We start from the raw sequence: 27958 nt of genomic DNA, 5'->3' as shown, positions 1-27958 counted from the left end.
AGGAAGCACATTGGCTCACGGTGACCCTCGGTTAGTTCGTTCATTCAAGAGTTGGGTATAATTACACAGGTTATGTGCAGCATATATAGTTACAGATACGACTGGTGGCGATGTGCCTTCCGCGGTCGTCATTGTACACAGGCAGCTCTCTTTCGAGTCAATGCCAAGTCTAAGTCATGGTATCGTGCGGTATCATGGGTGCCGTGACCTCTGTCCCACGACGACGACATCGAAGACGCTGAAAAGGAGCGACAAAAGTGGTGTCGACAACCCTTCTTATTTCGCGCCGTTAATGTCCATCTCGTTGATAGACCAAGTGCCGTCTACCCAAGGGCGCTTCTCACCTAAGAAGGCTACCCGTTCCTCCTCCTTCTTCAGAGCCTCAACGATGTACTGCTGTGCAACGTCGCGCACTTGGTCTTTGGAGACGTCAAGAAGCTGCTCGCGACGCTTCTGCTTCATCTCTTCTGTGATGCCAGACAAGAAGCGACCCATGCCCTCAGAGTTGACCGATTGCGGAGCGTCCACACCTTGGAACACCGAAATTTTGGCCTCTTCGAGATCGCGATCCGTCCACTCCTTGTCCCTCGCCCACTGGCCAGCATTGCGCATGATCGACAAGGTGTTCTGGGGGTTAGGATCGCGGTAGGAGTAGAAGCCGAAAAGGCCGTCCAGACCGCGGGAGTAAGCTCCGCCCCCGTATGCACCGCCCTTCTCGCGAATTTCGTGATGGAGGTGCTTGTGTGTGAGTAGCTGCGCCAGGATCTGTAACGGTGCACCGTCCGGCGACGTGTAGGAAACGGTGGGAACCGCCAGAGAACCATAGTACACCTGGTACGGCAACGGGAAGAATGACTTGATGTTCCTCTGCAGCGAAGCAGGCTTGGAAGGTGACAGCGAAGGCTGGTCTTTGGAGAGTGTTGACATGAAGCTAGTAAGGGCACTCAAGTTGGCGCCCGTGCTCTCGGACCCGCAAGTCAATGCCGTGCGGAAGTTTCCTCCAGAGAGCGCGATTTTCTGGATCTGTTTGAGCTTGTCAATGACATCCACCAGACCGTCTGATTCAGGCCGGTTGGCAAGCGATGTCACAAGCTTAACCTGAGAGAGACCGCCGATCTGCTGTCTGAGCCACGCGCTACGGGTGAGCCCGGCCTCCGCAAAGCCGCGGGCGTACTGGTGTCCAGATGAGGCAATATCGTTAACAACGCCGTCGGCGGATGCTTGAAGCAATTGCCTGATGCGTTGGGCGGCCTCTGGGCTATCGAAATCTGTGTCCTGCACAAGCTTGCGCAATATGTCGAACATGACAGGCACATTTCTGTCCAGGGCCATGCCAGTAAAGATCAGACCTTCGCTAGCTTGATGGAAGTCGGTTGGTGAAGGTGTAGAGTGGTAGCCTACAGACACACCTCCGGTCTTCAACTTGATCAAATCCTCGAGTTGCTCCATAGACATATCCCTCGTGCCGAGTCGCATGATGCTATCGGAGAACAGCGGGATCAGCTCTCTTAGTTCATCAGGAAGGTTTTCCAGCGTGTTGATGGCTCGGAAGTACGTCAAGCCATTTGTGGGAGCCTCCCGCCACTGAATCTTGACACCGTTGGCCGTCTCATCGCGCACAACCACGGGCCCCTTGCTGCGAGGAATGTCCTTGACATGGACTGTGGGAAGGCAGCTAAGGTCCTCCGTGTTTGACTTGCCTTGCTCGACCAGAAGGTTGAGCTCGCGCTCCTCGAACTTCTTGCGAGCTGCAGCATCGCCGCCGGCTTCTTCGGACGCCTGCTGGATCTTGGAAGTCAACCTCTCCTTCTCTTCGCGTGCTAGGTCCTCGCTGAAGGTGGTTGACGGCGCCATGGTGAAAGACAGAGTGTTGTCATTCAGCAAGTACTTGTCAATCAAGCTCTCCAAGTAGCCACCCTTCGCAAGCTTGGTCTCAAAGGCGGAGATGGTATCGTTCCACGCAAGAGAGTCGAAGGGATCGACACCGGTGAACCACTTGGGCTTGAGCCTATGAAGCATGGACATGCCGAAGTTGGCGGTCTTGTGCTTCAAAGCCAGCTCCAGTTGATGGAGAGATCCGTCAATCTTGGTCCTATCGAACCCCTTTTCACGGGTCTCGCGAAGGATACGCTGCAACTCCGCCTTGAGCTTAGGTACATCAGCCTCCTGAACACCCGTCAGACCGACTGAGAATATTCCCAACTTCGCCGAGCTATCGTAGCCGGCATTGGGACTGAAATCAGTTCCCAAACCAGCCTCGATCAGGCCGCGGTACAGGGGCGATCCGTATCCGTCCATGAGAAGAGTGGAGAGCAACGCCAGAGAAAAAGACTCGACAACATCGGTGGTGTCTCCCATAATCCATGAGACAGACGTCTTGAACTGTCTGTCGGGGTCCACCAGAGGATCGAGGGGGCCGTGAACAGTGACCTCCCTAGGGCCAGAGGTCAGGCTGATAGGCTGGTGAATTGTGGCATCCTCCTGTATCCTCTCGAAGGCGCTGAGCTGTGCATTGACCTCCTGAAGATGATCAGCCAAAGGCATGTCTCCGTAGGTGAACAGCTTTGCGTTGCTGGGGTGGTAGTGTTCAGCATGGAACTTGCGCAGCTGCTCGTAGGTCAAGTCGGTAATTTTTTGGGGATCGCCGCCGGAGTTGTTGATGTCAGGGAAAATATGGTCCTGGAACCGAATGTAGAACAAGTAGCCAGCGTCGGACATCTGGCCCTTCATCTCGTTGTAGACGACGCCCTTGAAGACAAGGTCACTTTCCTCGCCATTCGCCGCTTGAGGGTTCTCGGGCCCAATACGCCAGCCCTCCTGAGTGTAGTCGGACTCCTTCAACAGAGGATGCAAAGTTGCATCCATGTATACCGACATCAGGTTCTTGAAGTCCTGCGCGTTCGTCGTCGCAAAGGGGTAGAATGTGTGATCGGATGCTGTGAAGGCGTTCATGAAGTTGGACAGGGTGCGGGGCAGCATCTTGAAGAAGGGGTCACGAATGGGATACCTAATCATGTTAGCGAAAGAGCTTCCCATGGCACGGAGAGCTTACCTCTGGCTGCCGCACAAGGTGGTGTGCTCCAAGATATGGGGCACACCAGTGTCGTCAGGAGGGTTGGTCTTGAAGCCGATGGAAAAGACATTGTTGCTGTCGTCGCGGGCAATGTGCAGGTAATCAGCGCCGGTCTTGTCGTGCTGGAGGTGTAGTGCCGTCAACTCCAGTTCGGGCACATGCTTGGTGCGCACGAGGGTGAAGCCGTGAAGCTTGTCACCAGGCTTGGGATACTGGGAAAGCTCAGTGACGGCCTTCTTGGCCGTGTTGACGGCGTTGCGCAACATCTCTGTAGTTGTCGTCCAGGCCGGATACTCGAAGGAAACCGTCCTATCCGGAAGAGAGTCACAGAGCTGACAAGCCGATACAAAAACGAACGTCTGCGCGCGTGGACCGGGCCTAGTAATACTCGTTCTATTGTGGACCGGGAGGCGATTCGCAGGTGCTCCGCGTCTGCCACTGCTATGGAATTTTTTTGGCCAATAGGTACCCAGGCACTAAGCGTCATCGTTGTGGGGTCGATATGCATCAAACCACTTTCAACGCAATTATCCGGTCTTCTCCATCGGCGTCTCATTCTCCTCCCTTCCACGGTGTATTGGTACGGCAATCGCGAAACCCGGGCCATTGGTATTGACGACATTTCAACCAGATATCGTCACTGGAGATCAACAGTATTCTCGTGAGCATTCTACCTACCTGCAGAAACTTTAGGCAACAGACCACAGCCTGCTTATATCTATGTAAGGCAAAACGACGAGCTGCGGGGAAGACTTGACTCTATAAGAGGGAAACGGCCCACGCACAAACTACACGCACTTCTCTGTTGGGGTATGCAGTCGAGGGGCCCTGCAGCACTACTCCTCCACCCGTTTTTCTCGAGTACAGTGGCATTTCTAATGCGCACGCCTGAACACCAGGACCCAGCCGCAGGCCACGCCACTACCTAGGTCCGTATCGTTCTAGCCAGTCATTCCGTCCAACGCCCAAAATTCTGCGAAGGGGCTCAATGAAGGCATCGACACCCACTGGCAGCACGTAACATAACGTACCGCCGTTTCATTCCTGTAGCCAGTCCGCCGAGGGGGAAGAAGAACTTGGGCCAACTTTGCACCCGCTTATTTTTGCGACGCCGACTCCGACCCGCACCCGCAACCGCTCGATCGATCGAACACGAATGCGAAGACCAGGTCTTCGCCACGACCAGCACGCCCAGAACGACGACACAACTGCCCCTCTCCTGCTTACCGAGGCATGCCCAGCCAGGCAGACGCCGCCATGTCCAACGGTCAAGACGCCCATGGCCACGCGCCCGCTGCGGGCTTGAAGAAGGGGAAGCAAAAAAAGGCTGTTGATTCCAACGAGTCTGCAAAACTGCTCGCACAGCGTATCTCGCAGTTGGAGCAGGAATCTGCTGGGGAGAAGGACCAAGAAGCTGAGATTGGTGCGTAACACCTCCCACTCGTTGTTTTCCCATGCCGGACGGACCGGGCCATGTATGTCGCGTGAGAGTCAGCCTCACAGCACCCCTCTCGAGCCCCAATCTGCGAGGAAGTGCGGGCTGGTGTCAAGCATGCGCCGGCTGCTATTCTTCGAGATCGATACGGTCCTTCCCCATCTTCTTGTAGAGTTGCATGCTCGTTTCCGGGTGTACATCAATCAGCTGGCATTGTATCGATAGCTGACTTTCGGCATGCAGAACGAGAGGTGAAGCGCGCAAATCGTGACCTGGCTCAACAAGTGGCGAAGATGGGAGATATGCAAAAGATTGACCATCTTACCCGGAGGTCTAGCGAACTGTTAGCGGAAATGCGGCGCGTAGAACGAGAGAATCAGAAGAACAAGAAGCGGGGTGACGCTCTGCAAAAGGAAAAGGATGCGAATCGAACCGAACTCAGCAAGACCGTTGGCCTGAAGGAAAAGCTCGAGAAACTCTGTCGTGAGCTGCAACGAGACAACAACAAGTACAAGGTCTGCAGCACCTCTCGTCAACGAGGCTGAGGAGGCTCACGCTGACCTTGTCCTAGAACGAGAATAAAACCCTTCAAGACAATTTGAAGCACAACAGCACGGCATACGACGAGAAGCATGCGGCCCTGCTGGCTAAGTTGGAAAACATTCAAGAAGAGAAGGATCATCCTCGGAAGCAGGTAGTCGACATGAGCGTCGATACCCTGTGAGTTATCGAAGATTTAACCTGCGCTCGATTTTCCTGCTGACACTAGGGAGGTTTCGTAACCGCTTCAAATCGTTCATCGAGCAGTACGAGCTTCGAGAGCTGCACTTTCATTCCGCAATGCGCACGAAGGAGCTCGAGGTGCAATACAACATGGCTCGCTACGAGCGTGAGAAGAAACTTGCCGAAGCCGAGGCAACCAGGGCGCGGAATCTCCAGGCCCAGGTCCAAACTTTCACCAAGACGGAGACTGAGCTCCGAAACCAGCTCAATGTCTATGTTGACAAGTTTAAGCAGGTACGGGCATGTTTGGCTGGAATTCGTCGTACAAGCTTTCTTACTGACACATCAAGGTTGAGGACACGCTGAACAACAGCAATGACCTGTTTTTGACGTTTAGGAAGGAGATGGAGGATATGTCAAAGAAGACTAAACGCTTGGAAAGAGAGAACGAGACGATGAAGCGCAAGCACGAGGCCACCAACGCTAACATTATTCGTATGGCGGAGGAGCGCGAGCAATTGTCTAAGAAAGCGATAGAAGCGACAAGCAGGGCGGAGAAGCTTAGGAGCATCATTGAACAGATGCAGCAGCAGGGTCGCAAGGTTCCACCAGGAATGGCAGCTACGTTGGAAAGCTGCTACTCTGACAGCAACGGCCACATGGACGGCGACGGAAGCGACTACTCAGACGAGGAGGAGGGCGAAGAAGACCCTAGCGAGTTCGACGACGACACGGAGGAGGAACCTCAGCCCGCAGAGCCGGAACCGCCCAGGCCGTTTGGCCCAGAGCGGCCGCCAGTACCTCAAGCTACAACGAACGGTCATTAGGAATCCGGACGGAGGAAGTCAGAGGACGGCACAACGGGAGACACTCTTTCGGACAGCGACCTTGTTCTCAAGGACTCAGAGGTACATGCGGACGGGCAGGTAGACCGCAAGGAGCCAGCCCGTTTCTCTACACGTTTTTGGCGCGCCTGTCGATCAAAGATCAGCATGCTTGTCTCATCCTTCTTCAGGAGTTAGGCACAGAGGCTGGTGTGGACACTTTGCTGGAGTGCGCCGAAAGGCCACAGCAGGCGCGGCGGTGAAGAAGTGTATCGCTGAATGATTTCAGAGATTAGGAGTTTTGTTTGAACTGGTGTACTCTTGTCATATCGCACCTTGTTCTGTCTATGCTGAGCGGTTCTGAATACAAGCGAAATCTCCACAAAAAGCCGTTCAAGTCTCTATTGGATTGAGTTTTGGCCCATCAAACTCTGCTGGTGTTGAAGTGAGAACCCACAGAAGAAAGTTGGAGCAACATCAGGTTACTTCATGTGTGCTGTTTGACTAGATGTCCGCACGTACGCTGTGAGTCCTTGCGAAGAGAGGGAAAACTGGGGTCTGAAATGTGCATTGAAAAATGCCAATTCTCATCAATCTGCGATGGGTGACGTCGAGTTCCAGGGGTCCTCAAAAGACTAAGCCACAGCTGGCCAACACCCCAACGGAAGCTTCGCAATTTCCCCGGATCCACCCAGCAACCATCCATGCCTGAAGTGAACCTCAAGAGGTGCCCAAATGCCCGTTGATTTGATGCACCACTGTGAATCGGTGGCTGACCGGACCTCACGCCCTGAGGAGAGAGTGCCACTGTCAATGTTCCGCACCCAGCCACTGGAAACTGCAAGTAAACCAAAACAAAACAGTGAGGTGAGATAAGCAGGGTGCGCGCACGTGCCATTCCCTCCCGTCGATACCTAATCTGAAGTCGACTAGCACCTTGCTGCACCCGCAACGCAACGCACAGCACCCGCACCCGCACCCGCACCCTGCTTGCGCAGTCCGTCCCACGCCTTGTAGCGAAGCGACCTGGAGCCACCAAAGGGAGAAGGAAGCACTGCGGCCAGCGGAATGTTGGGCCCAACTTTTGACAGCTGAGGTTGACTGCGTTTTGTTTTCGGCGCACTTGAAACCAACATTACTCGCCTTATCCACGTTCCATGGATCCCTTCGATCATTGATTGCCTTCTCCTCCACCCGTTGGATTTTATTTCGGACAACTTCCTTTCTCTACGTCGGTTCCAAACCTCGAGGCCTCGACGCTACAGAAACAACCAAGCTCGGTCGAGGCCGCGGTCGCAAAACGCCTTCTCTTCTTATGCCCTCGACGTCATCTTCGCACGCCCTGCAGCCATCAACATCATGGCGACGCATTTCCTCGAAGACCCGCGACTGCGCCAGCGCTGGAACCAGATCTCCCACAATGCTGGAGAGGTGACGGAGAATGCCGCCGCCGGTATCTGGAGTTTCCAGCATCACTACATCAATCCCTGCCTTGCCGCCCTCGCCAGCTCATTAGAACAGTGCGCCACTCCCTGTCTAGGCGATCGAGAAGAGCGGGCCAGACGCCGGCGAGAGCGAGATCGCGCGGGAGGACGGGCAGAATACAGTTTCGACTTTTATGACGACTGGTACGCTGAGGATCAGGATGGCGGCTTCCTGGGTGGTTGGAGCAATGATGACTGGGATCGCCTGCTCGCAGGCACAGGGTCCCAACGAAAGCACGCTGGCGGCGAGGTGCAAGACCAACCCAAAAGAAAGCGAGGAATGAGCTACGGTACACGAGGCAGAAGCACCAAAGTGTCGGAATCCGATCCAACAATCATCCCAAGTACACAGCCCATTGGCTTCTTGGGCAAGCTGCCGTGGAAGTTGGGCAAGACGCTCCGATACAAGCCCAGCGCGGCCGATCTGCAAGATCATCCCCGACAGCATGACGAGATGGGTATGGGCGAGGCCGAGCCTCTTCTTGGAAACGACGACTCAGACGACGACATCTATCAAAGTCGCTTTGCCAAGACTAGAAATCGAAGCGGGACAACAGGGTCGGGGGACACGTCGGACTCGTATCGGTCAAGGGGCGACCTGTTCCCCAGTGATGGCGAGGGCGAAGAGGATGCTGTGCCGTTGGATGACGAGTTCATGGTGTTGGACAAGGTCCGAGACGACCGAAGCAGCAGCAGAACGAAGGCCAGCAAGGGCAAGCGCCGTGCAGACGGGCGCCCGATATCGCGGACGGTTTCGAGAGCGACAATCGACTCGAACCACTCATTTCTCGGCCCAGGACCACGAAGAGACTCAATCAGCATACCCGACACCCCAGATACGCCTCGTGCCCCGTCGATGGAGGATCTTCAGCGGGAGGAAGAGCGGATCCAGCGAGAAGAGGACGAAGAAGTTGAACGCAAGCGGCGTGCTGCATCGCAGCTTGCATCAGAACGCGGCCTGCATGATAGCGGGTCCGAAGTGGTTTCTTCCGAGGGCATCTCGGAGGTGAAAACCGTCGAAGTGGGATATGCGTCAGAGGCTCCGAATCAGGAGGCGTCGCCACCCGAACCGACGGTCGAAATAACGAACAGTAACGAAGCGCCGGTAATCCGGACTACGACGCAAGCAGGACAGTTTATACCAACCGAGGAATTTGTTCCCGCACGGTTACCGAGCTTCAGGTAGCTCACAGATGGAAACGCATGGGGTCATGTTCATGGACGTCGAGATACAGTTCGACCCCAAGCGCTGATTTCCGCTGGTGTTTTAATAGTCGGTCCAGCCGACGATAGTCATGTCATTTACGATACCAACGTCCTTGCGGGATATGAGCATTTCAATAGAGGAGCATGATCATGGGAGTACAGTTTACGATTATTAATCGCCTCGCATCGTTGTGTTTTTGGAAGAAGCAATCATGCGGACTGAAGCCACACTTAAGCCCCATACCCACACCGGATCCCAAGGTATCTGAGCCAGCAATCGGACTTCGGGGCTGCTTTCTAGAAGATGGCCAGCTCACATGCACCTGTGGCGTATGGTTTCATACCACTCGGAGCCGGGGCCTACTTGGGCGAGCTGCTGTCCCAAGAAGGCAATTGCCTCGGTGTGTTTCCCCGCAACAGAGCTCCAACCCCACACACTCACCTCCCGATATGATTTCCCCGGATTACCTAGGTAGCTTGCTCTCCAACCGCAAACCAAGTGATGTATTGAAGTTCCAAATTCCTCGATCTTGCCTTCTTTTCGATTCATTGTTTACATTCCTTAATTTTCCTACACTAGACCATACCGTACTCTAATTAATCAGTACTTCTACACTTTGCTTGATCCTCGCTACATCTCATTTGCAGCAGATCAGGCTCACCCAGCTATACAAAACAAGATGGCACCTTCAGGCCCAATCACCACGCCCATAACCACCCTTCTAGGGATCAAGCATCCCATCCTCCTCGCCGGCATGGCGCGCACGTCTGGCGGGCCCCTCGCCGCCGCCGTCTCCAATGCGGGCGGTCTCGGCGTCATCGGCGGCTTCCAGTACACCCCGGACCAGCTGCGCGAGATCGTCGCCGAAATGAAGGAGAATTTCAAGTCTCCAGACCTCCCCTTCGGCGTCGACCTCGCTCTGCCGCAGGTTGGCGGCAACGCCCGCAAGACCAATCACGACTACACGGGCGGCAAGCTCGACGAGCTCATCGACATCACCATCGAGTCGGGCGCTCGCCTGTTCGTCAGCGCCGTCGGCGTGCCGCCCAAGCATGTCATTGACAAGCTGCACAACGCAGGCATCTACGTCATGAATATGGTCGGCCACCCGAAGCACGCTGTGAAGGCATTGGATCTGGGCGTCGATATCATCTGCGCGCAGGGCGGGGAGGGTGGTGGACACACGGGCGATGTGGCGAACTCGGTGCTCATCCCTGCCGTCGTGGACGTTGCGAGGAGGTACAAGCCCAAGATGCTTAATGGCGCCCCGGCGATGGTTGTTGCGGCGGGTGGTATTTACAACGGCCGATCACTTGCGAGCTCATTGATGCAGGGTGCTGTTGGCGTGTGGGTTGGCACGCGTTTTGTGGCATCCGTTGAGGCTGGATGTAGTGAGGAGCACAAGGAAGAGGTCGTCAAGTGTGGGTTCGAGGGAACGGAACGCACTCTCGTACTCTCCGGAAGGCCATTGCGCATGAAGACGAACGAGTATATTCGCAAGTGGCATTCGCAGCCGGATCGAATCAGGCAGCTCTGCGATCAGGGTATCGTGCCTATCGAGTTCGACTTCAACGAGGGCAACGACGTTGATCCGCCACATTTGATGGGACAAGTGGCCGGCGCCATTGAGAAGATCCAGCCGGCGGGTGAGATCGTCGATGAGATGGTTAAGGAGGCGGTTGACATGTTGAAGCTTGGCGGCGCCTACTTGGGCAACGAGCGTAGCAGGCTATGAGATCAAGACTGTTGTGTATATTGTGTGATGATGAGTATTCTATGAAAAGAGACGAAGATTGCAACAAAAGAAAAGGGGTATTCTGGTCGCTCTCAGTAAACAGTACGCCTCCCTAGCTCGAACATGTTCCTCCGTTACTTCTCCTTTATACAAATTCTCCAACACGGACTTCAGTGCTTCCCCATCCTTGAGCCAGGTCTCTAAGCTCACCCTCTATCCTGTCAACCTCCTCATCAGAGAATCCCAGCCGGCCTTGCGTGTCTTTTGGTGTACCCAACAGGCGAATCTCAGGAAACGGTACCAGATCTGATCTCATTGCACCACCAAGGACAAGCGTGACGGAGTCCAGACCCGAGCGGTACCGGCACTTGAGCCATGAGGCGGGGTTCTGAAACGGCTCTTCGCAGACAACGACAACGTGTCTCGCTCCGCGGACGGGAAAGCCGCCGCCACCCTTTCCCTCGACCACAGCGATGCTGTCGCGCTGGAAGTCGATGTAGATCCTGCGGTCTCCCCAGGTGTTCAGTCTAACCAAGTTGTACCGCCTCAACGCCTCGTGTCTCGCCTCGCGGTTGACCGACAGAAGCGTCGGGTTGGGCGCGTGCGTCGCCGTGAGCGTCCGCGGCTCGATGGCGAGGTTCCAGATCTTGAGGCGGAGCTCGGGGGGCAGCCTTGAGAAAGGGGCGAAGGAGTGCTCCGGCCCGCGGACTTGCAGGCGAAGGGAGTCGAGGTGGTTTGCGATGGCGGCCGATTTGCGCCGGGCTCCTGTTGTGAGGACATCGATCACGGTGTGGGCGAAGTGTGCGACGAAGACGAGGGGGATGAGAGGGAGCGGCATCTCGGTCTTCTGGCAAGCCATTGCCTCGGCCTTGAGTTTGTGGGAGAATGTGGAAGACATCGTGGAGGTTTTTTTTTTCTCCTCGAGAAAGGATCTAACAATCAGAAGTATAGAAGTATGACGAGAGGCTCGTAGATAGCCTCAAAGCGGAACTGCTCCGAAGGTAGCTTGTAAGTGGGAGTAGATGCGGTTGGTGGGCAACGCCTTGTGATGATCTCCGTTTTCTCTGCTTGGTTCCACTAAAGAGAAGAAAAAGCAGGAGCCGTCGGCATCAGAAACTTCGCAGTCGGGGCAACGAAGACTTTTTAGTATTCTGCCGATGGTACGATGAGGTGATTCGGCGAGTACAAGCGTCGAGTTGTTCTCGATGTGGCTGGCGACCCGGGGAGACGGTCCTGCCGGCGCGAGCGGGACGAAGACCAAACGTCCAGGCCTTTGCAGATTCAGGTCTAGATGGGGCCTCCCTCTCAACTGTTGAAAGGGCAACGCGATCCGATTCGGAAAGAAATCGTCAGCATGCACGCCACGGCGGTTCTAGTACGGAGGTTTCTCTTTGTTCTCGGTGTTGAAAGACGTCGGCGCGAAGTCGGAGAAGGTGCAGATCGGAAGCAACTTTTTTTTTTATCCCCGACACTCTCTGGTTATGGTTGATTTGGAAGACACCTGGAGATCGGGGCGAGCTGAACCTTGGACTTTTTGTATGATGTCGGCGATGGCGGCGTTGCAGTGTCTCACTATGCCGTCTCGTCGATTTCCGTCCCGTGGAAGGGCCTATGATTCAAACCATCGTGGGAGGCTGGGGCGGTCTTCGATAGATATCAAGGCTTACTGAGTACTCTGGAAGATTGCGCATCTAGCGCCGGATGTGTTTCCCTTGTCCCAGTCGGTCCTTGGCATGAAAATTCATCAGGACTGCGACGACTTTCCGCTGTAAACGCGGCAGATCGGCCTTTTGAGGCTCGATTCCCACACCCTACCCCGACAGAGTGCTATGTATCGCTGCCATGGAATTGTAGCGGCTGTTCGTTTTCTCGATAGAATTACCAGTTAGACGTCAGGGTGTCTGAGACAGCGGGGAGTTGGCGTTACGGATGACTGATGTCAGGGGGCCAGAACTTGCATAATCAAGGAAACGGGAATGGATGGCTGGGAGTGGACGTTGGTTTCTAATAGGCCATCGAACGCCTAGATCCCTATGAACCGAGACAAGTCTAGCATCATGACCATGCCAACCTGGCAGCCATGCGAACGACGTCCTGATATATCGGGGCGAGTGAGACATCGGCTTTGCGTGATCTTGACGTCGAGACATTCTGAGGACCGAGGGGCACATGGGTTTCTCATGTCTTTCTTTCCAGCCCCCACGGATAGATCTCTTCACGTGAGTTGGAAGATGGCCTTCAGTTGGAATGGCGAGGTTTCTTGCGTTTTCTTGGTCTGATCAGGGACACTAGGGTCTAGATTTTCGACAAGCTTGACCGTCATCGAATCGAAATCACGAGCTACTGCGATGAACCGGTACAACATCTCGCTTACAATCCCTTCCGGACGAAATTGAAGCCCCGAAAGTATACTCAAGCGTCTCTGCGGAGAGTATTTTGGAATCTGACAGGCGTCTTGGCTCACATATGACCTCACTTCATGTCGTGCTTCCAGCTGGTTGGGTCGCTTACGCCGCGAAGAAATATGCGGGCTGCTTACTTAGGTACTTTTGGTCGCTGAACTACATTGTCTCAGTCTCCTGTATACTCCTAGTCTCTGGAGCTTCCTTGTTGAAGTTCTGTTTGTTGATATTACAAAGAGGCAGCTGTAGAACTGCATGTCTGTGCGATCTTGTCTTAATCTGTTGAAGGGTGGTTAAACTTGCTGCCTTCTCAGCAGCAAACTAGGAAACCGTTTGTACAGGAATGAACCTTGCTTAGCAAGATATCAAGTTAATGAGAAAGAGTGATTGTTGTTATTCTTTGGAAGTAGAGCATATTTTGTGACTACTGAAAAATACTCTGAGATTGAATCATGATTGCCCTTGTGCTCTTTCTGGCTGTGCTTTCCTACGCCGACCTCATTTCAGCGTTACTAGGATGAGAAATCAAAACAGAGAGACGGGCAGCCACATCTATCGATCACAAATTCTAACTTTCACCCGATCGACACGAGAGCGATGTCGATTTCTAAGGCACCCATCAATCTCAATCAATAATTGACAGCTGCCAGGGAAACACCTCAGCCTTCTTCAAACTCACTGTTTATTCTCGAGGGTACCGGATATATCCATTCGCTCGCCAACCTGGGAAGGCCCCATCCGAGAATATTTCCAATCCGCTCGGTTCCCTGAGAACACCAACAAGACAAATGCCCCTTCCACAAGGTGTGTAGCTTCCTACCTCCTGCACAACTCGCACGCACCGGTTGCTCTTGCCTCCCAAATATCGGCAGGTGCCTACCGCAGAGAGCAGCGCCTCTCAACTTCCTTCCCTCAGGTAAGTTCTGCCTTCCGAAACTTCTTCTCCTGCCTGCCTCGAATATCCGTCACTTTGGGCACCATCGCATCAAAACGCTCCTGTCCTCTTCCTCCCATAACTTCTCCCTTCCAACACAAATAATCCGCTTCACTGGTCATCTACTCACATAGCATTTTCAAGATCGGAATTTTACTCTTTACCACAGCCAGGTTTACTTCACTTTCAGAAACTTGCCACCAGGCAACTGTTGTTCTCCAACCGCGTTACCGCGGAGCCACCTGTCCTTCGACTTTGAGACCCATTCTCGGTCTTCACATCGTCTCAAGATTCATCATTACCAACGACGCACACTCACCGGCTTTCTCGTCAACCTCCTGAATGCCCAAGATGTCTGTCAGCAGTGCCTCGATCAGATCCGTATCCCAGGCAGCCACGATCGGTGGCACGAAGCAGAAGCTCAAGGTACCGCCTCACAAGGCGATCCTGTGCCGTACCTGCAATGAGCTCTTCGACGATGAGGCGTCTCTGATTAAGCATAAGCTGTGGGCTATGCAAATTCGAGGCACCCACGCCCACTGCACCGTCTGTGCCATGGAGTTCAGGACCATGGACGCCCAGAAACAGCACATGATCGAGGTAAGCCCAACTGCCCCTGGTCCTGCCCCTGGTCCTGCCCGAAAAGACCAACAGCACTTCTCCTATGGAAGGTGTCGCGGCCACCAAGAACTCCATGTTGTTGAAGTGCCGACTAATGTGAAACCATAGTCCCACCCTCATGAGCAGAACATCATTTGCCCCGGATGTGGCAGCCGCTTCACACGTCTAGCTGGATTCATGAAGCACTTGGAGCACGACGAGTGCCCTGAGATCCGCCGTTCGGACGTGGACAGAAACAGAGCCGAGAAGCTCACTTTCGCTCATGAGCTCGAGAAGCGGAGCGGTTCGCAGTTCGGCGACTATTTTCCGAGGCTTCATCCGAGTGTTCAACAGTCGGCTATGAGCAACATCTCCAAGCCGCAGATGGCACACCCGTCTTTCTTCAGACCCGAAGATTTCCCTGCGATTCAAGAGGCCGACGGAGTCTCTACCCAGGGAAGCTCTACCCAAGGAAACTCCGCTCAAGAGGGCTCTGTTGCTTCGACGAACCTTACGGTCCCAAGTACTCCAAAGACAGAGAGTCTGGGAAGTTCCCAAGGAGCCTCGAAGGTCCAAGATGTTCACAACCCTCAGCACCCCAACTTCGACGTCATGAAGTACCACAACCCGTACACTCGCAAGTTCAAGTGCCCCCATGGATCTTGCACGTAAGAAATTTGCTCTTGCTGCACACCGCGAGGTTCATGCTGACGAGAAACAGGAAGAACTTCGGTTCCGCAGCCACGTTGATCAGCCATCTCAAGGCCGGTTCGCACAACATTACGAAGCTCCAGTGCCCCGGTTGCCTGCGGTGGTTCAAAGACGCGTCTTCCTTGACTGCTCACTCCGAGTCGGAGACGAACCGCTGCCAAATTCGGTACTCGGAGAACTACCGGGTCTACCTTGACCAGCTCACTGGAGGCATGGCCGATGTCGTCGGCAAGAACGAGGACAATACCGTCCGGTACGAAGTCAGTACCGAGGCCATCATCAAATTTGGTCCTCAGCAGGCTAAGAAAGCTACGGAGGATCTCATGGCGAAGCAGGAAGCAGAGCGTCAAGAGCTTCGGGTGCGAAACCCAGTCTGGTGATTGGAGGGATGCCATATTACGGAGAACTGGGTGAGGACTTCACTAGAAAATTGCACCCTATGGCTTACGAGAGTTGCTTTGGAATGGAGATGCAGAGACTTCGTTTATTTTCTTAGCATAGCTATTGACATCGAGAACGGTCAATAAGATCACAGATTCTGAAAAAGAGAGCCCTGAAAGTTCTGCATTGAATTGGTGCAAGTGATTGAGGTGCATCTATTTTAAGCAATCAACATGGCCTAGAATACTGAAAGGGGGGCTCCAGAGCCGTGCAAAAAAGACTAGTGCACTGTACATGCCCCGCACTTTGCACTTTACGCGCTATCCTTACCAGCGACGCGCTCAACGCGTCGCCCAAGATTGTCCATCTTTCCTCCAGAAGCCCGCCAATTGACAAGCAACCACCAGGAACAGCAGTGCGTGATCACAACCAACGCCATGACCGAAGCCGAGCTCAAGCAGCTCTTTACCACGGGGGACAAGGGCCTCGAGCCCGATGTCCTGTCCGAACTGCAGTCCATCATGCGCTTGCACGAGCTTTCCGCCGAGGACCTTTTCTACAAATGGGAGTCGTACTGCATCAAGATGGACATAGACGCCATGAACCCCCAGATCAGCCCTATGCGCAACTTCAAGAAAGATCTCCAGGACGCATTGGAGAGGGCCAACAAGCAACAGACACACATCAAGACCGAGAAGCGCGCACACGGTACCCCAAGGGCGAGAGGCGGGGATGTGTTCGGCATGCTGGATGGCCTGGTGCCCAGCACTCCGTCGTCTGGGAGGTTGAACAAACCGAGCAGTTTGCGGAAGAAGGAGACACCAACCATGTCAAGGATCAAGGCAGAGATTACGTCTAGTTCTCCGGAGTACAAGGGGTCGTCGAAGATGGAGGACCAACTCAGTTCCATGCAGTCGTAAGTGGGAGCTTCAGGAGGGTCGCAATGAGTAAGAACTAACAAGTTCCTGCAGCCCGAGTTCCTTCAACGACAGACAGAATGCCGGCGATACGATTGAAGTGCTAAACGACCACCTCAACGCCCCCGAAGTCCCAATCTGCCCTTATTCCGAACCCCGCATCAAGTTGACGGCCGCATCAGACCAAAAGAAGCTTGCGTACAAGCCCCTTGCTATGAAGCTGTCTGAAGCGTCAGAGATTCTCGACGACAGGATAGACGAGTTCATGGGCATCGTCCAAGAGTACCACAAGCTTGATCTTTCGGAGTTTGGTAATGCGGCATCTCAGAGCACTACGGCTGTAATTGCTGTCGGTCGCATTGCGTCCGATGCGCCGGAGGGAAAGCTGAACGCGGCGTCTCTGGTACTGGAGCTGTCGAGGCGGATGGGTGGCGGTCAACGAGTCTCGTTGAATATGCGCAGTGTCAAGAAGGGCTTCAGCTTCTTCCCTGGTCAAATCGTGGCATTGAAGGGTATCAACACCTCCGGCAACGAATTTCTAGTCGAGGAAGTTCTTGAAGTGCCCCTCTTTCCCAATGCCGCCTCGACGCCTGCTACATTGGCTGCACACCGCGAAAAACTGCGAGGAGACGCAGACGCCATGGACACCGACTCGGACCCTGCACCGCTGAACGTTATCTACGCTTCCGGGCCCTACACCGCAGACGACAACCTCGATTTCGAGCCTCTGCATGCCCTCTGCGACCAGGCGGCCGATACGTATGCCGATGCTCTGGTTCTCACTGGACCGTTCATTGACAGTGAACATCCTCTGATTGCCATGGGCGACTTCGACCTTCCCGAGGAAGCCGTCATCGACCCGGACACCGCCACTATGTCCACTGTCTTCAAGTACCTTTTCTCTCCTGCACTCAACCGTCTCGTCTCGGCGAACCCTAGTATCACCATACTCCTCATCCCATCGGTGCGAGATGTCATCGACAAGCACGTCTCATGGCCTCAAGACTCTGTCTTGAAGAAGGACCTTGGCCTGCCAAAGACAGCAAGAATCGTCACCAACCCCATGACCTTGTCGATGAATGAAATGGTTATGGGCATTTCTTCCCAGGATATTCTCTGGCAGCTGAAGCACGAAGAGCTTGCAGCACGCCCATCAGACACCAACCCTCTCTCAAGACTTTCCCGGCATCTACTCGAGCAGAGGCACTTCTTCCCGCTGTTCCCACCCACAGACCGTCAAAAGCTGCCCAAGACAGGCACAGAGGAGGGCATGCCACCAGGCGCCATGCTGGATATCAGCTACCTTAAGCTCGGCGAGATGGTAAACGTTCGCCCTGATGTTTTGATTGTCCCCAGTTTCCTCCCGCCGTTCGCAAAGGTATGTCATACCCCTGCTCACTTCCCTGCCTTTTTGCTAACGTTTCCTAGGTCGTCGAGAGCGTGCTCGTAATCAACCCAGGCTACCTATCCAAGAGGCGAGGCGCAGGCACGTATGCGCGCTTGACGCTGTTCCCACCAAAGGTCGACGCTTCATCAGACACCATGGTGAGCCATGGTATCTTTGATCGCGCGCGTGTGGAGGTCAAGAAAATCTGAGCATGACGTGAATGATGCTTCTATATGGATGAAGGCGGCAATGGTTTGTTTGGAGTTCGGGTATATTCAGCATCGCTCTTTGGTGAGCCTGGTTAGGATACACTCTAATACAATTTGAGGGACGGCCTTAGCTCGAATCCACGCGCCGCCTTTTGTCACTGTCATATCTCTCGCGGGAAGGGCTTCGTTTCCTCCGATCCCTGTAGTCATCTCGTGAGTCTCGTCGCGGCGATCTCGATCTCGACCTGTCCCTGCGACGGTGATCATCCCGGGACCGATACCTATCGTCATCTCTGTCCCTGTCTCTCCTGTCTCTGTCCCTGCGGTCGCTGCCCCCATCCCGATATCTGTCCTCATCCCGAGAACGGTCCCCTCTGTAGCCATCCTGAGGACCCGGCCTGCCAGGCGTCTTTCGATCACCCAGTGGTATAGCGTTGGCCCCCTGTCCACTGCGATCAGCGTCCGGCTGGAAGCGCTCGTCCACGCCGTATCTGTCGAAACCTCTCCTGTCACGACCACGATGGTCGTCGAACTCTCCCCACCGTCCCGTGTCCTCGCTCTTGAGATCCTTGTACTTCGTCGCGCCCTTCCTGCCAAGCTTCGTCATGTCACGCTTCTGCAGGTACTCAGGTAGCGCGCTCCGATCCTTGATGTCATCCGCAATCCGCATGCCCATGAGATCACGTTTGTCCAGGCCATAGGCCTTCGCCTCCTCGCTGTAGAAGGCGCCCTTGTGATAGTACTTTTGCAGGTACGACATCTTGCCACGGCCGTCCTTCTCCTCCTGTTGCTTGGCGATCTTCGCGGCGTCCTCGGCGTCGCGCTCCTCCTGCGTGAGGTTCTGTCGACGCTCGCGCTCCGCGTACTCGGCCTCCTGCTCCGCAATACGATCGCGCTCGCGCTTGATGCGCTTAAGCTCGCGAATCTTCCAGGCGGCGTGTTCTGCCTCCGGGTCCAGATCGTCCGTCGTGTCCACGTCAGAGCCCTCGGCCTCCTCATCGTCCCAGTGTTTCTTGCCCGCCGCGCGCGCGGCGAGGTCCTTCTTGATCTGCTCCTCGACCAGCGCGTCGGCAGCCGCTTTGCGGCGCGCCTCCTCCTCTGCGTAACGCGCTTCTTCGTCCTTGGCTGCTGCGCCTGACGGGTCCTTGGCCGCGTTGCGTTGGTTCTTGGGGATGAACTTTGGTCGGATCATGAGGCGGCGGGGCGCTTCTTCCTCGCTGCTGCTCTCCTCCTCGCTCGAGCTCTCTTCCTCCTCCTCATCGTCGTCGCCGCCTTCTGCCTCCTCTTCCTCCTCCGTCACGAAGCCTTCCTCGGCGGCGAGACGTTCGGCCTTTTCCCGTGCTATCCTGCGATCCTCCAGCTCCTGTGCCTGACGCCTTCGCTCGTCGAGGTTGACCTTGCCGAGGTTGCTGGCGATCTTGGCTGCGCTCGCGGCTTTGGGGGGCGGCGGGATGGTTTTGCTCTTGGGCGCGGTCTCGGTCTCGTCATCGCTGGCGTCCGAGTCTGAAGAGTCGGCCTCCGGTGCCGCGGGCTTGCCGGCGCGGTAGCGCGCCGGCTTGACGGGGTTCGCTGTCATGCGCTTGGGCGGCATGTTGGCTGGTGGTTAGATGGAAGGATGAGGTTGAAGAGGTAAAGTTGAAAAATCGAGCTTCGAGTCGGGTTGCTTTGATGGGAGCAGCACCCTGGGCTGCATTGGACCGAGAGGCTGGGGTCAGGATGGACCTGCAGAAGCGTTTCCCTGCTGGGGGCCCTGTAAGTTTAGTGGCTTTAGGTGGAGCTCAGCGCTGCAGCGATGACACTACCTAATGAGGTAGACTTCAATTTCAAGCACGGGGACGAAATCGGTGCAGCTCAGATCTGAACCCTTAAAGGCACGGTTATGATCTCGATGTTATGCAGACGCATAGGAGTAGTCATTGGATGATCTGGACCAACATCATTAGGGTATCTATCATAAGTCTCATAGCCCTGCCAGAGGCGCAGTCTAACAAGACCCCTCTTTTGGAGCAATCCGATGTGAAGCGAGAAATGACAAAACTAGAGAATCTCCTCGTCGAAGTCGTCGTTTTGCGGCGGCGGTGGCGCCTGCACAGCGTCGACGGCTGGCGCATCTCCGTCATCAGCGCCATCCATCTCCTCGTCTGTCTCCCATTCCTTCTCAGCGACGACCTGCTTCCTCTGTTTCCTTTCCTCCTTGTCCAGATCCTCCTCATCGGGAAACTTCTTCTGGATAAGACTGTGCTTGTTGACGTTGTCCCAATCTTTGCTACGCTCCTGGATCAGACGCGACGACTTCTTGCTCTTCTCAACCTTGTTGGCGGTCCTGTCCATGATGGCCTCGGCGCGGTCCATGGCCCTCTCGTTTCTCTTCTTGGCCTTGGCGCTTAGCTGCGACTTGCGGTGGCTCGTCCTCTTGGAAACACCCGAGTTGTGTTTGGCGGCCAGGACTGACGGCCGATCGACCGCTTCTGAGGGGGGCTTGACATTCTTGAGAGACTTGTCGGTGTCGATGTCTACATCCGTCGCGCGCCTCGCAGCTCTCGAGTGCTTTGAGGGTTCTGGTCGCAAGGTTAGACAAGTTACTACAAGCAAGTAAAAAGTTCCTTACGTCTGCTCTTCTTGGAAACGCCCGGCTTTGCCATCTTTGCGACCAATTGTTTCGTTTCGTTCTGGTGATGCAGGTAGGTCTAGCATCAGCGGTCGGGTTCATTGTGGGGGATATCAAGAAAATTCCTTATCGGGTCAGAATTTCTTAAGGTATCTTATCCCGATAAGAGCGGGGACAATCACAAGCCTTGCATCTCAGCACGTTGCGCACCGACCAATCCTTGTCAGAGAGTTTGCCCCTGGTGGAACCCTTGGTCCCGCTCATCGCCTCTGCTTAACGAACCGTGGAACTGTACGGACACCTCCCTCTCTCTCTCCAACCGTCTAACCGTGCAGAAATCTAGACATTCCTGAGCCTTTACTTTCTTTGATCACACGAGCTGCGCCCACCACTTCCTAATTCGCGACTCATCGCCCCCCTAGTCAACCCCTGCGATTAATCATCCCCGACATGGCAGCACCCGGCTTTTCGGTCTCTGTGTCGCTCAAGCTTGCTTAAAGCTGCTCGTTTCGTTTCTTGTCACGCCAACTGCCTTATTAGCAACGAAAACACTCCCGCCAAACCCTTAGCAGTATGAATTCGCCGGGCTCGAGATATAAGGATCTCTACGACGGACCTGATCCTTACCGGCAATACCACCAATATAACAACCAGAGCTTCTGGACCAGGCTGAACGAGCCGAGCGTCGTCGTCTCCCTTTTGGCACTCGTCTTCACTGCGCTTTACTCCGTCTTCGGCGCATCTGCTCTTCCGACCACCCTGCTCTCCCGCGCCGGTCAGACCCTCTGGGACATCATTGTTTGGCTTACGCCATACGACGCCTTGACCCTTCTCGAAGGCTGGCTGCATCCACCACTATTTCCCCAACCGATGCTTCAGAACCAGGCGAGAACACATGCCGCGAAGAGCGAACTCCTCCGAAAGATACTTGGCATGGACAGAGAGGGAGGCATCATGGGAACGGTCTCTCAGGCCGGCATCAGAGGCCTATCTTCCATGTCTGGCGCCATGATGAGTTTTAAGGGCTTCAGCGACCATCCTCCAGGACTAGGAAATCTCGACAACTCTTGCTACCAAAACAGTATTCTCCAAGGCCTCGCTTCGTTGAAGACACTACCTAAATATCTCGCCGACCCCGTCCAAGACCCCGAACTCGATCGACAGAAGGTCGAGGCAGTCGATACGTTACGCAACCTTATCGAAGATTTAAACAGCGCTCGAAACTACGGAAAGACGTTATGGACGCCGGGCTCTCTCAAGAACATGAGCACTTGGCAACAACAGGACGCGCAGGAGTACTTTTCGAAACTTCTCGACGAGGTCGACAAGGAGATTGCCAAGGTCGCGAAAGCGACGCAGAAACTGTCTGGGTTCGAGTCGGATTGCGCCAACGACGACACCGCTACGAGCCAACACAGCGATGATAGCGGTTACCAGAGCCTGTCGACCATTTCCAAGATCAGCTCCGCATCGAAATCTTTGCGCAACCCCCTGGAAGGTCTGACTGCGCAGCGAGTTGCATGCGTGGAATGCGGCCACTCCGACGGCCTCTCCATGATTCCATTCAATTGTCTTACGCTGAGCTTGAACACGGACGGCAACGACCACGATCTCTACGAGCTATTGGACGCGTATGCGCATATTGAGTCTATCGAAGGTGTCGAGTGCGGCAAGTGCACTTTACTGAAGGCCAAAAGGCTGTTAACGGTACTCCTCGACAGAGCTGCGGGAACTACGAGTGAGGAGAAGTTGAAGGAGCCGAGATCGCGATTGGCAGCCGTGGAAGAAGCTTTGGAAGAGGACGACTTTGAGGACAAGACGCTCACAGAGAAGTGCAAGTTCCCGGCCAATTTCAAGGTGTCTTCGACGAAGACGAAGCAAGCAGTGATTGCGCGCCCGCCTCAAAGTCTTGCCGTACACATGAACAGATCCGTCTTTGATGAAAACACCGGCATGATGTACAAGAACTCTGCAGGAATTCGCTTCCCACTAACACTGGATCTTGGCCCATGGTGTTTGGGTAGCGCCCCCAAGCCAACGACGGGCAAGCCGGTGGACGGATCAGCATCTCCAGCTCTCAGCGATGCGTCTGACGAGGAGCAATGGCTACTTGACCCAAGATCGTCTATGATCGCAGGTGACAAGCGGAAGTCGTACATCACTGGACCCATATACGAGCTTCGCGCCGTCGTCACACATTATGGCCGGCACGAGAACGGCCACTATGTCTGCTACCGAAAATTCCCCCGTAATGCGCCCCCTTCGACTGGCGAGAGCAAAGATCAAGGCGAGGACGACAGTGATGGTGCGAGCTCACCTATCCGAAAGCCAACCCCTGAGGATGAAGTTGCCGATGTGGAGATGGATTGGTGGCGCCTAAGCGACGAAAGCGTCAGAAAGATTGACGAGGAAGAGTTGTTGGATCAGCACAATGTGTTCATGCTGTTCTACGACTGCGTCGACTCCAACATTATTCCAGCATCCGAGGTCGCTGAATTGGAGGCAGCTATTCCTGCAAGCACCGACATCGCTGTAGACGACGACGAGACACCCAAGGTAGAGAAGCCTGCGTTCACTTGCACGGTGACAGAGGTGTCTGAGACGGATGATGAGGAAAATGATGCTCCTTCCGAGAGTCTTGTCGTAACGGCTGAACCGCCAGACGTTGGCACCATGTCGGCCGTTCGTGTCACGCAGGACGAGAGCAACAACGCGGGAGATGGCAACAACACCTCCGAACGGTCGCCTCGAGTAATCGCGGTTTAGTTGACACGGCTATTTGGAAGGAGAAGAATGAAACGGGGTTCTGTTTAAACAAAGCATAGCGATGGCGTTGGGTCCGCGGTAATACCATACAAACGTGGTGCGGCTGGAAAGGGGGGGCTCCTTGGTCAAGTCGAGCTTAATGGTTGTTTTAATTCGTTTGGTAATGACACATAGTGTTGCATTCACACACTGAACTTGATTACCTATGATTCTGTCTCTCCAAAATCTTCTTTCGTCATGTCGGGCCAGAATTCCTTCTCAGCGACCAGGACCTGGTTCCAAACCGCCAGCGCGCGCTTCTTCAACTCCTCCTCACTCGCCTTCCCCGCCTCGACGGCCTCCGCAACGCCATGTTCGATAGTCACCCTCATCGCGTTAACAAACTGCCAGAAGTCGTCGTTCGTCCAGTTGGGAATGAAGGCGTTCCTCAGCGCCCCGCCATCCGCATCGTCGCTGCCGTCCTTGCCCGGCTCCAGCGCATCCTTCACGCCCGTCCACGCGTCCAGGTAGCACTTCTCCGTCGCGTAGAACAGCACCGCGCCCTCGAGCCACGGCAGGACCTCCTCGCCGGTCTCGAAGCTTGCGAAAAGCTTCTCGAACCGGTGCAGCCCCTCGAGCTTGGCGGTCGACTCGACGACGCCGTCCTTGGCGGGCAGGTTGAGTTTGAGTCTGTATTCGGCCGCCGTTTTATAGAAGAAAGCCAGCTCGCGGTTGATATTGCACAGAGCGTCGGTGAGCCAGATGATCAGTTTCTGAGGCGTTGTTAGGTCGTCGGGAACGAGATCCGGTAAGTGAACGGTGCTGAGCAGCCGGCCGGCGCCCCTGATGTAGGAGTGGATGTACAGCCTGTCGTTGGAGAGCCAGTAGCTCAGGTGCGATTTCGGGCACGTGCCGGCGGCGGCGGCGGTGAGGAAGGGGGACTGCGTGGCGAGGCGGTAGCCTTCCGGGTCTGAGGCGATGAGGTCCTCAGTAAAGGTCATTGTGTGTGTGTGGTTGACCAGGGTTTGTATGCTGGGAGGACTTGTAGCTGAGTGGTTGAGTTTGATGTGATGGCCCTCCGGCTGAGTAAGATTTTGCTTTTACTCAAGTTGAAAAACGTCGGTAGGAAGTGGGATCAAGCTTTCGGCTCAGCTGGTGCTTACATTACTTTACATTGCTTCTTTGCGCCATTTAGAGCGAGGAGGCGGGTGAGGGTATTGGCATGACGTTTGTGTTGGAACGCGGTGTTAGTAAGCCTTGGCTTGCAGAGTTTCGCGGTCCGCGATAGGATGGATGCAGTCCTTTTGCTGGAACTGTGAACGCTGTCTGCATGTTCGAATCCACCGTCCTGCATAGCAATATTACAGAATGTACATCGTTCATGGTCATGTATTTCCCAAAGGCTATATCTACGCAATGCCTGCTCATGGTATACAATCCTCCTCAACACACAGGCGCCCTAATAAAACCTGGAGGAGCGCCTTGAAACACCGACCATCCGGCATTAACACCTTAAAATATTTTTCGTTTTCAGTTCCTTCTTTTTTTCTTTCCACAATGGATCCAAAAAGTCTTTTGATGCATAGGTATTTCCAAAACTCCCCGCTTTGTACAGAATAATCCAGAAAGATACTTTATCGGCTAGAAGAGACGTTGCTCAACCAGTCCGCCGGCGCCGCTGAGCCCTTGTATGCGAAACCGATGACGAGCAGGAGAGTGATGAAGACGAGCAGAGCGAAGAAGATTGCGCGGCGGACAAGAGGGGACAGCCGGCCCTCGTCGAGAGTCTGAGAGTTCCAGACCCCGCGAACCTTGGCAAAGGCGCCCTGGCCTGAGGTCTTCAGCTGTTCCCATCCGGTTGAGTAAATGACGAGGCCGAAGAGCGCGACCGAGTAGCCAACGAACTGCATGAAGGTGATGCTGGTCTTCCAGATGAGGACGGAGGCGATGATGAGAAGGATGTTCTTGAGGATGCCGGTGAGGGTCATGACCAGGCCTGAGGTCTTGCCGATCTGTGGGGCCTATTAGCGATACGAGTTGTGGGATTCGAGGCTGTGCGAAACTTACGAGGAACACACTGGAGACGTTGAGCATGAAGGCGACCGCGGCGTTGAGGAGGAGCATGCTGACGCCCGTCCTGTGCAGATCTTCCACGTTGAACTTGCTGAACTCGCTGGCCCAGGCAACGAAAAAGTTCATGACAGCGCAGACCGGGGCGTAGTAGTACAGACTGACGAGGGGGTCCATCTTTTGCGCGCTCTCATCGCCCTTCAGCAAAACCTGAATCATGACGAGGCGAATGCCCTCAAAAACGATGCCGCCCATTTGGAAGATGAAGCCGATCCAAGAGAACTCGATCTCGCCGAACGAGGCGAGCGCCACACCGGCTACGATGAGAAGGACGTTGTAAAAGGTCTTCATCGAGGGTTCCGCGACGCCCCAGATCCAGCTAATGATGAGAACGGCGACGGGCGCGCCGGCCTTGAGCATCTGAATGAAGGAGACGGATAGGTAAAGGTAGACCAGGTTGGAGCAGACGAGGGAGCCCGAATACAGCAGACCGATGGGGACGATGGCGCGTAGGTAGACGCGACCGGTCATCTTGACCTTGTGGCGGCCATCGAGGAGGCTTGTGGTGCGCGCCAGCACCTGGGTTGCAAGAGTTGAAAAGACCAGATGCCAGAAGGTGAGAATGACGGCTAAATAATGTTAGTGAGTTGGGATGAAAAGCGCGTGCCAAGAGCGATGAGGTGTTCACTTGGCGATGAGAATTACATACGATATTCTACGTTGCGGTTAGCTCATGGTAAAGTCAACAAAGACGCGTTCAACTTACTAAAGCCTGCCGTGTCAAGCAACCATTTGTTGAAGAGAATGGTCAGATTTGAGAAGAAGATCCAACTCCTACGCGGCGGTTAGATGAGTTGTCAAGACTACGTTGTTGAAGGCGACGGCGAGGGTGTCTAAACATACGCGATGAATAAGGCCGGGTGAGCGGCCTTGGAGGCCATGGGCTTCTCCGTTGTCGGGAGAGTGGTCATGATGGCTACGTTTGAGAGACTTCAACTACAAGAGAGCGGGATGCTGTGTCCAAGAAAGGCCAAGAGGGTTGGCGATCGGTGTTGTCGGGGGTCGGAGGTGGGTGAGATGCGGCGACGGAGACGGCGGATGTGGGCCGGAGCGAGTCGGGGATCGGATTGCCCAGAAGAGATGGCGAAAAGAGCGGGCGCAGCGATTTGAACACCACCAGAGGAAAAAGGTTGGAAAGGAAAGAAAATGATGGTGGGTGGTGGCAGCTGTGAGGTTCACAATGAGCCGCGTTGAGAGGGAGTGGTAAGGAATGGAGGAAGAGCAAGGAGTGAGGACGAAAGGGTGAGGTAGGGTAAGGGAAGCTGGCGACAAGCCCGAGGAGGAGGAGGAGAGACAAGAAGTGGAAGGCTTAAGGTAGGCAAGGTAAGCTTAGGTACTTCTACTCCAAGTCCTCAAGCGTTGGTTGGAGCCTGCTGGTGTCGCGCCGTCTGGTGCTGGAGCTTCTGCGGCGCAGGAACCCGAATGAGCCCCCCTTTCCCAGGCTCGTTTCTCGTGTTAGGTACCGGCAGTACTTGTCTCTAGGCACTTGGGTACCAGGCAATGCAGGCGGTACCTCTCTGGACAGCGGGCTGACGGGCACCTGAAAGAAGGGCTGGGCTGACTGAGGGGTAAAGGGGACTTGGGGACCTCTTTTTGGGAGAGGAGACGCTAACGTCGGGCGGCGGCGGGCACGTGGAGGGAGCGACGCCGACTAACACCAAAGGAGGCCTTCGCTGTTAAACCCCTGTGTCTTGGCCTTCTTTAAAGGTAGACCAGCTCGGCAAGCTGCAAGTCGTCGTTGGAGGAACCAGTCCACGATGCAGCAGGTATCCCGTTCTGGCGGGTGGTCTGTAGGCGAGCTGACACTGCGGTTCAAGAGTGATCAATCAATCAGGCAACGATGGTAACGAGACATCCACCGTCTTCTTTGGGGGTCTGTTGCGTCAGCCTGGGGATATCCAATGTCAGTTTCGTCCTGATCGTCGACTGAAGTAGTACAAGGGGATGCCATGTGCGAACTCAGACCCAGCTGTGGTGGTGGATGTCACTGACGGTTCGAATGCGACTTTAGAGTCAAGCAACTCTAGAGACGGGAGGTGTTCGGACGAGGAAGGGAAGTCAAGACGGGGTTGACAACGGAGCGGCGGTCCAGTTCAGCCCTGGCGACGATCTGAGTGAGATCCGAGGGCAAGGTAAGAAGAAAGGTATGGTCGTACTTGGAGAAAAGAAAGTTGCCCGGAGCTTTGGGTGGTGAGTGACTGAGTTCCGCAGGCGAACGAGACATTGCACACAGGCATAAGACAAGACTCAGTACCGCGATGGCACAGGCAGGGGGAAAAGGGGACACACAGTTTCCCCGTTCATCAACCAAAGAAAGTTTGTTTGACCGGGCCCCGCGATTGCATCGTATTGATGAGTTGGTGCTAGGCCAGAGCCTGTGCCGCAACACCCAGGTTGCCAGGACCCCGGACTTCAAACGACCAACAATAGCGCGCGCGCGCCGAGAGACCCGG

The 27958-nt window shown here is 54.9% G+C and overlaps 12 protein-coding genes across 12 annotated transcripts; 6 read left to right on the top strand and 6 right to left on the bottom strand.

Moving 5' to 3' along the window:
• Window positions 1–276: 276 nt before the first annotated feature.
• CYM1 (Mitochondrial presequence protease) lies at window positions 277–3339 on the bottom strand (the record flags this gene model as incomplete). The annotated part of the gene is made up of 2 exons (XM_053175213.1): window positions 277–3007; window positions 3053–3339. 2 exons carry the CDS (start codon window positions 3337–3339, stop codon window positions 277–279), a joined length of 3018 nt encoding a protein of 1005 aa, XP_053040833.1.
• Window positions 3340–4330: 991 nt separating this feature from the next.
• On the top strand, window positions 4331–6058 carry COL26b_002286 (uncharacterized protein; the record flags this gene model as incomplete). Its single annotated transcript, XM_053175212.1, has 5 exons — window positions 4331–4496; window positions 4752–5023; window positions 5080–5228; window positions 5282–5525; window positions 5582–6058. 5 exons carry the CDS (start codon window positions 4331–4333, stop codon window positions 6056–6058), a joined length of 1308 nt encoding a protein of 435 aa, XP_053040832.1.
• Window positions 6059–7414: 1356 nt separating this feature from the next.
• On the top strand, window positions 7415–8725 carry COL26b_002285 (uncharacterized protein; the record flags this gene model as incomplete). The annotated part of the gene is made up of 1 exon (XM_053175211.1): window positions 7415–8725. One exon carries the CDS (start codon window positions 7415–7417, stop codon window positions 8723–8725), a length of 1311 nt encoding a protein of 436 aa, XP_053040831.1.
• Window positions 8726–9425: 700 nt separating this feature from the next.
• On the top strand, window positions 9426–10481 carry COL26b_002284 (uncharacterized protein; the record flags this gene model as incomplete). Its single annotated transcript, XM_053175210.1, has 1 exon — window positions 9426–10481. The coding sequence occupies one exon, from the start codon at window positions 9426–9428 to the stop codon at window positions 10479–10481; it is 1056 nt and encodes a 351-aa protein (XP_053040830.1).
• Window positions 10482–10626: 145 nt separating this feature from the next.
• COL26b_002283 (uncharacterized protein) lies at window positions 10627–11379 on the bottom strand (the record flags this gene model as incomplete). The annotated part of the gene is made up of 1 exon (XM_053175209.1): window positions 10627–11379. One exon carries the CDS (start codon window positions 11377–11379, stop codon window positions 10627–10629), a length of 753 nt encoding a protein of 250 aa, XP_053040829.1.
• Window positions 11380–14168: 2789 nt separating this feature from the next.
• On the top strand, window positions 14169–15508 carry COL26b_002282 (uncharacterized protein; the record flags this gene model as incomplete). The annotated part of the gene is made up of 3 exons (XM_053175208.1): window positions 14169–14417; window positions 14547–15085; window positions 15139–15508. 3 exons carry the CDS (start codon window positions 14169–14171, stop codon window positions 15506–15508), a joined length of 1158 nt encoding a protein of 385 aa, XP_053040828.1.
• A 438-nt stretch (window positions 15509–15946) lies between these two features.
• Window positions 15947–18022, top strand: COL26b_002281 (uncharacterized protein; the record flags this gene model as incomplete). Its single annotated transcript, XM_053175207.1, has 3 exons — window positions 15947–16425; window positions 16481–17804; window positions 17855–18022. The coding sequence occupies 3 exons, from the start codon at window positions 15947–15949 to the stop codon at window positions 18020–18022; spliced, it is 1971 nt and encodes a 656-aa protein (XP_053040827.1).
• Window positions 18023–18149: 127 nt separating this feature from the next.
• On the bottom strand, window positions 18150–19613 carry COL26b_002280 (uncharacterized protein; the record flags this gene model as incomplete). The annotated part of the gene is made up of 1 exon (XM_053175206.1): window positions 18150–19613. The coding sequence occupies one exon, from the start codon at window positions 19611–19613 to the stop codon at window positions 18150–18152; it is 1464 nt and encodes a 487-aa protein (XP_053040826.1).
• A 446-nt stretch (window positions 19614–20059) lies between these two features.
• Window positions 20060–20664, bottom strand: COL26b_002279 (uncharacterized protein; the record flags this gene model as incomplete). The annotated part of the gene is made up of 2 exons (XM_053175205.1): window positions 20060–20580; window positions 20631–20664. 2 exons carry the CDS (start codon window positions 20662–20664, stop codon window positions 20060–20062), a joined length of 555 nt encoding a protein of 184 aa, XP_053040825.1.
• Window positions 20665–21203: 539 nt separating this feature from the next.
• On the top strand, window positions 21204–23396 carry COL26b_002278 (uncharacterized protein; the record flags this gene model as incomplete). The annotated part of the gene is made up of 1 exon (XM_053175204.1): window positions 21204–23396. The coding sequence occupies one exon, from the start codon at window positions 21204–21206 to the stop codon at window positions 23394–23396; it is 2193 nt and encodes a 730-aa protein (XP_053040824.1).
• A 203-nt stretch (window positions 23397–23599) lies between these two features.
• On the bottom strand, window positions 23600–24376 carry COL26b_002277 (uncharacterized protein; the record flags this gene model as incomplete). The annotated part of the gene is made up of 1 exon (XM_053175203.1): window positions 23600–24376. One exon carries the CDS (start codon window positions 24374–24376, stop codon window positions 23600–23602), a length of 777 nt encoding a protein of 258 aa, XP_053040823.1.
• A 633-nt stretch (window positions 24377–25009) lies between these two features.
• COL26b_002276 (uncharacterized protein) lies at window positions 25010–26416 on the bottom strand (the record flags this gene model as incomplete). The annotated part of the gene is made up of 4 exons (XM_053175202.1): window positions 25010–25387; window positions 25443–26074; window positions 26212–26279; window positions 26349–26416. 4 exons carry the CDS (start codon window positions 26414–26416, stop codon window positions 25010–25012), a joined length of 1146 nt encoding a protein of 381 aa, XP_053040822.1.
• Between the last annotated feature and the right edge of the window lie 1542 nt (window positions 26417–27958).

Source organism: Colletotrichum chrysophilum (assembly GCF_026319265.1).
Source record: "Colletotrichum chrysophilum strain AFK26 chromosome Unknown scaffold_11, whole genome shotgun sequence".
NCBI lineage: Eukaryota > Fungi > Ascomycota > Sordariomycetes > Glomerellales > Glomerellaceae > Colletotrichum > Colletotrichum chrysophilum.
This window is presented reverse-complemented; position numbering and strand designations above follow the sequence as displayed.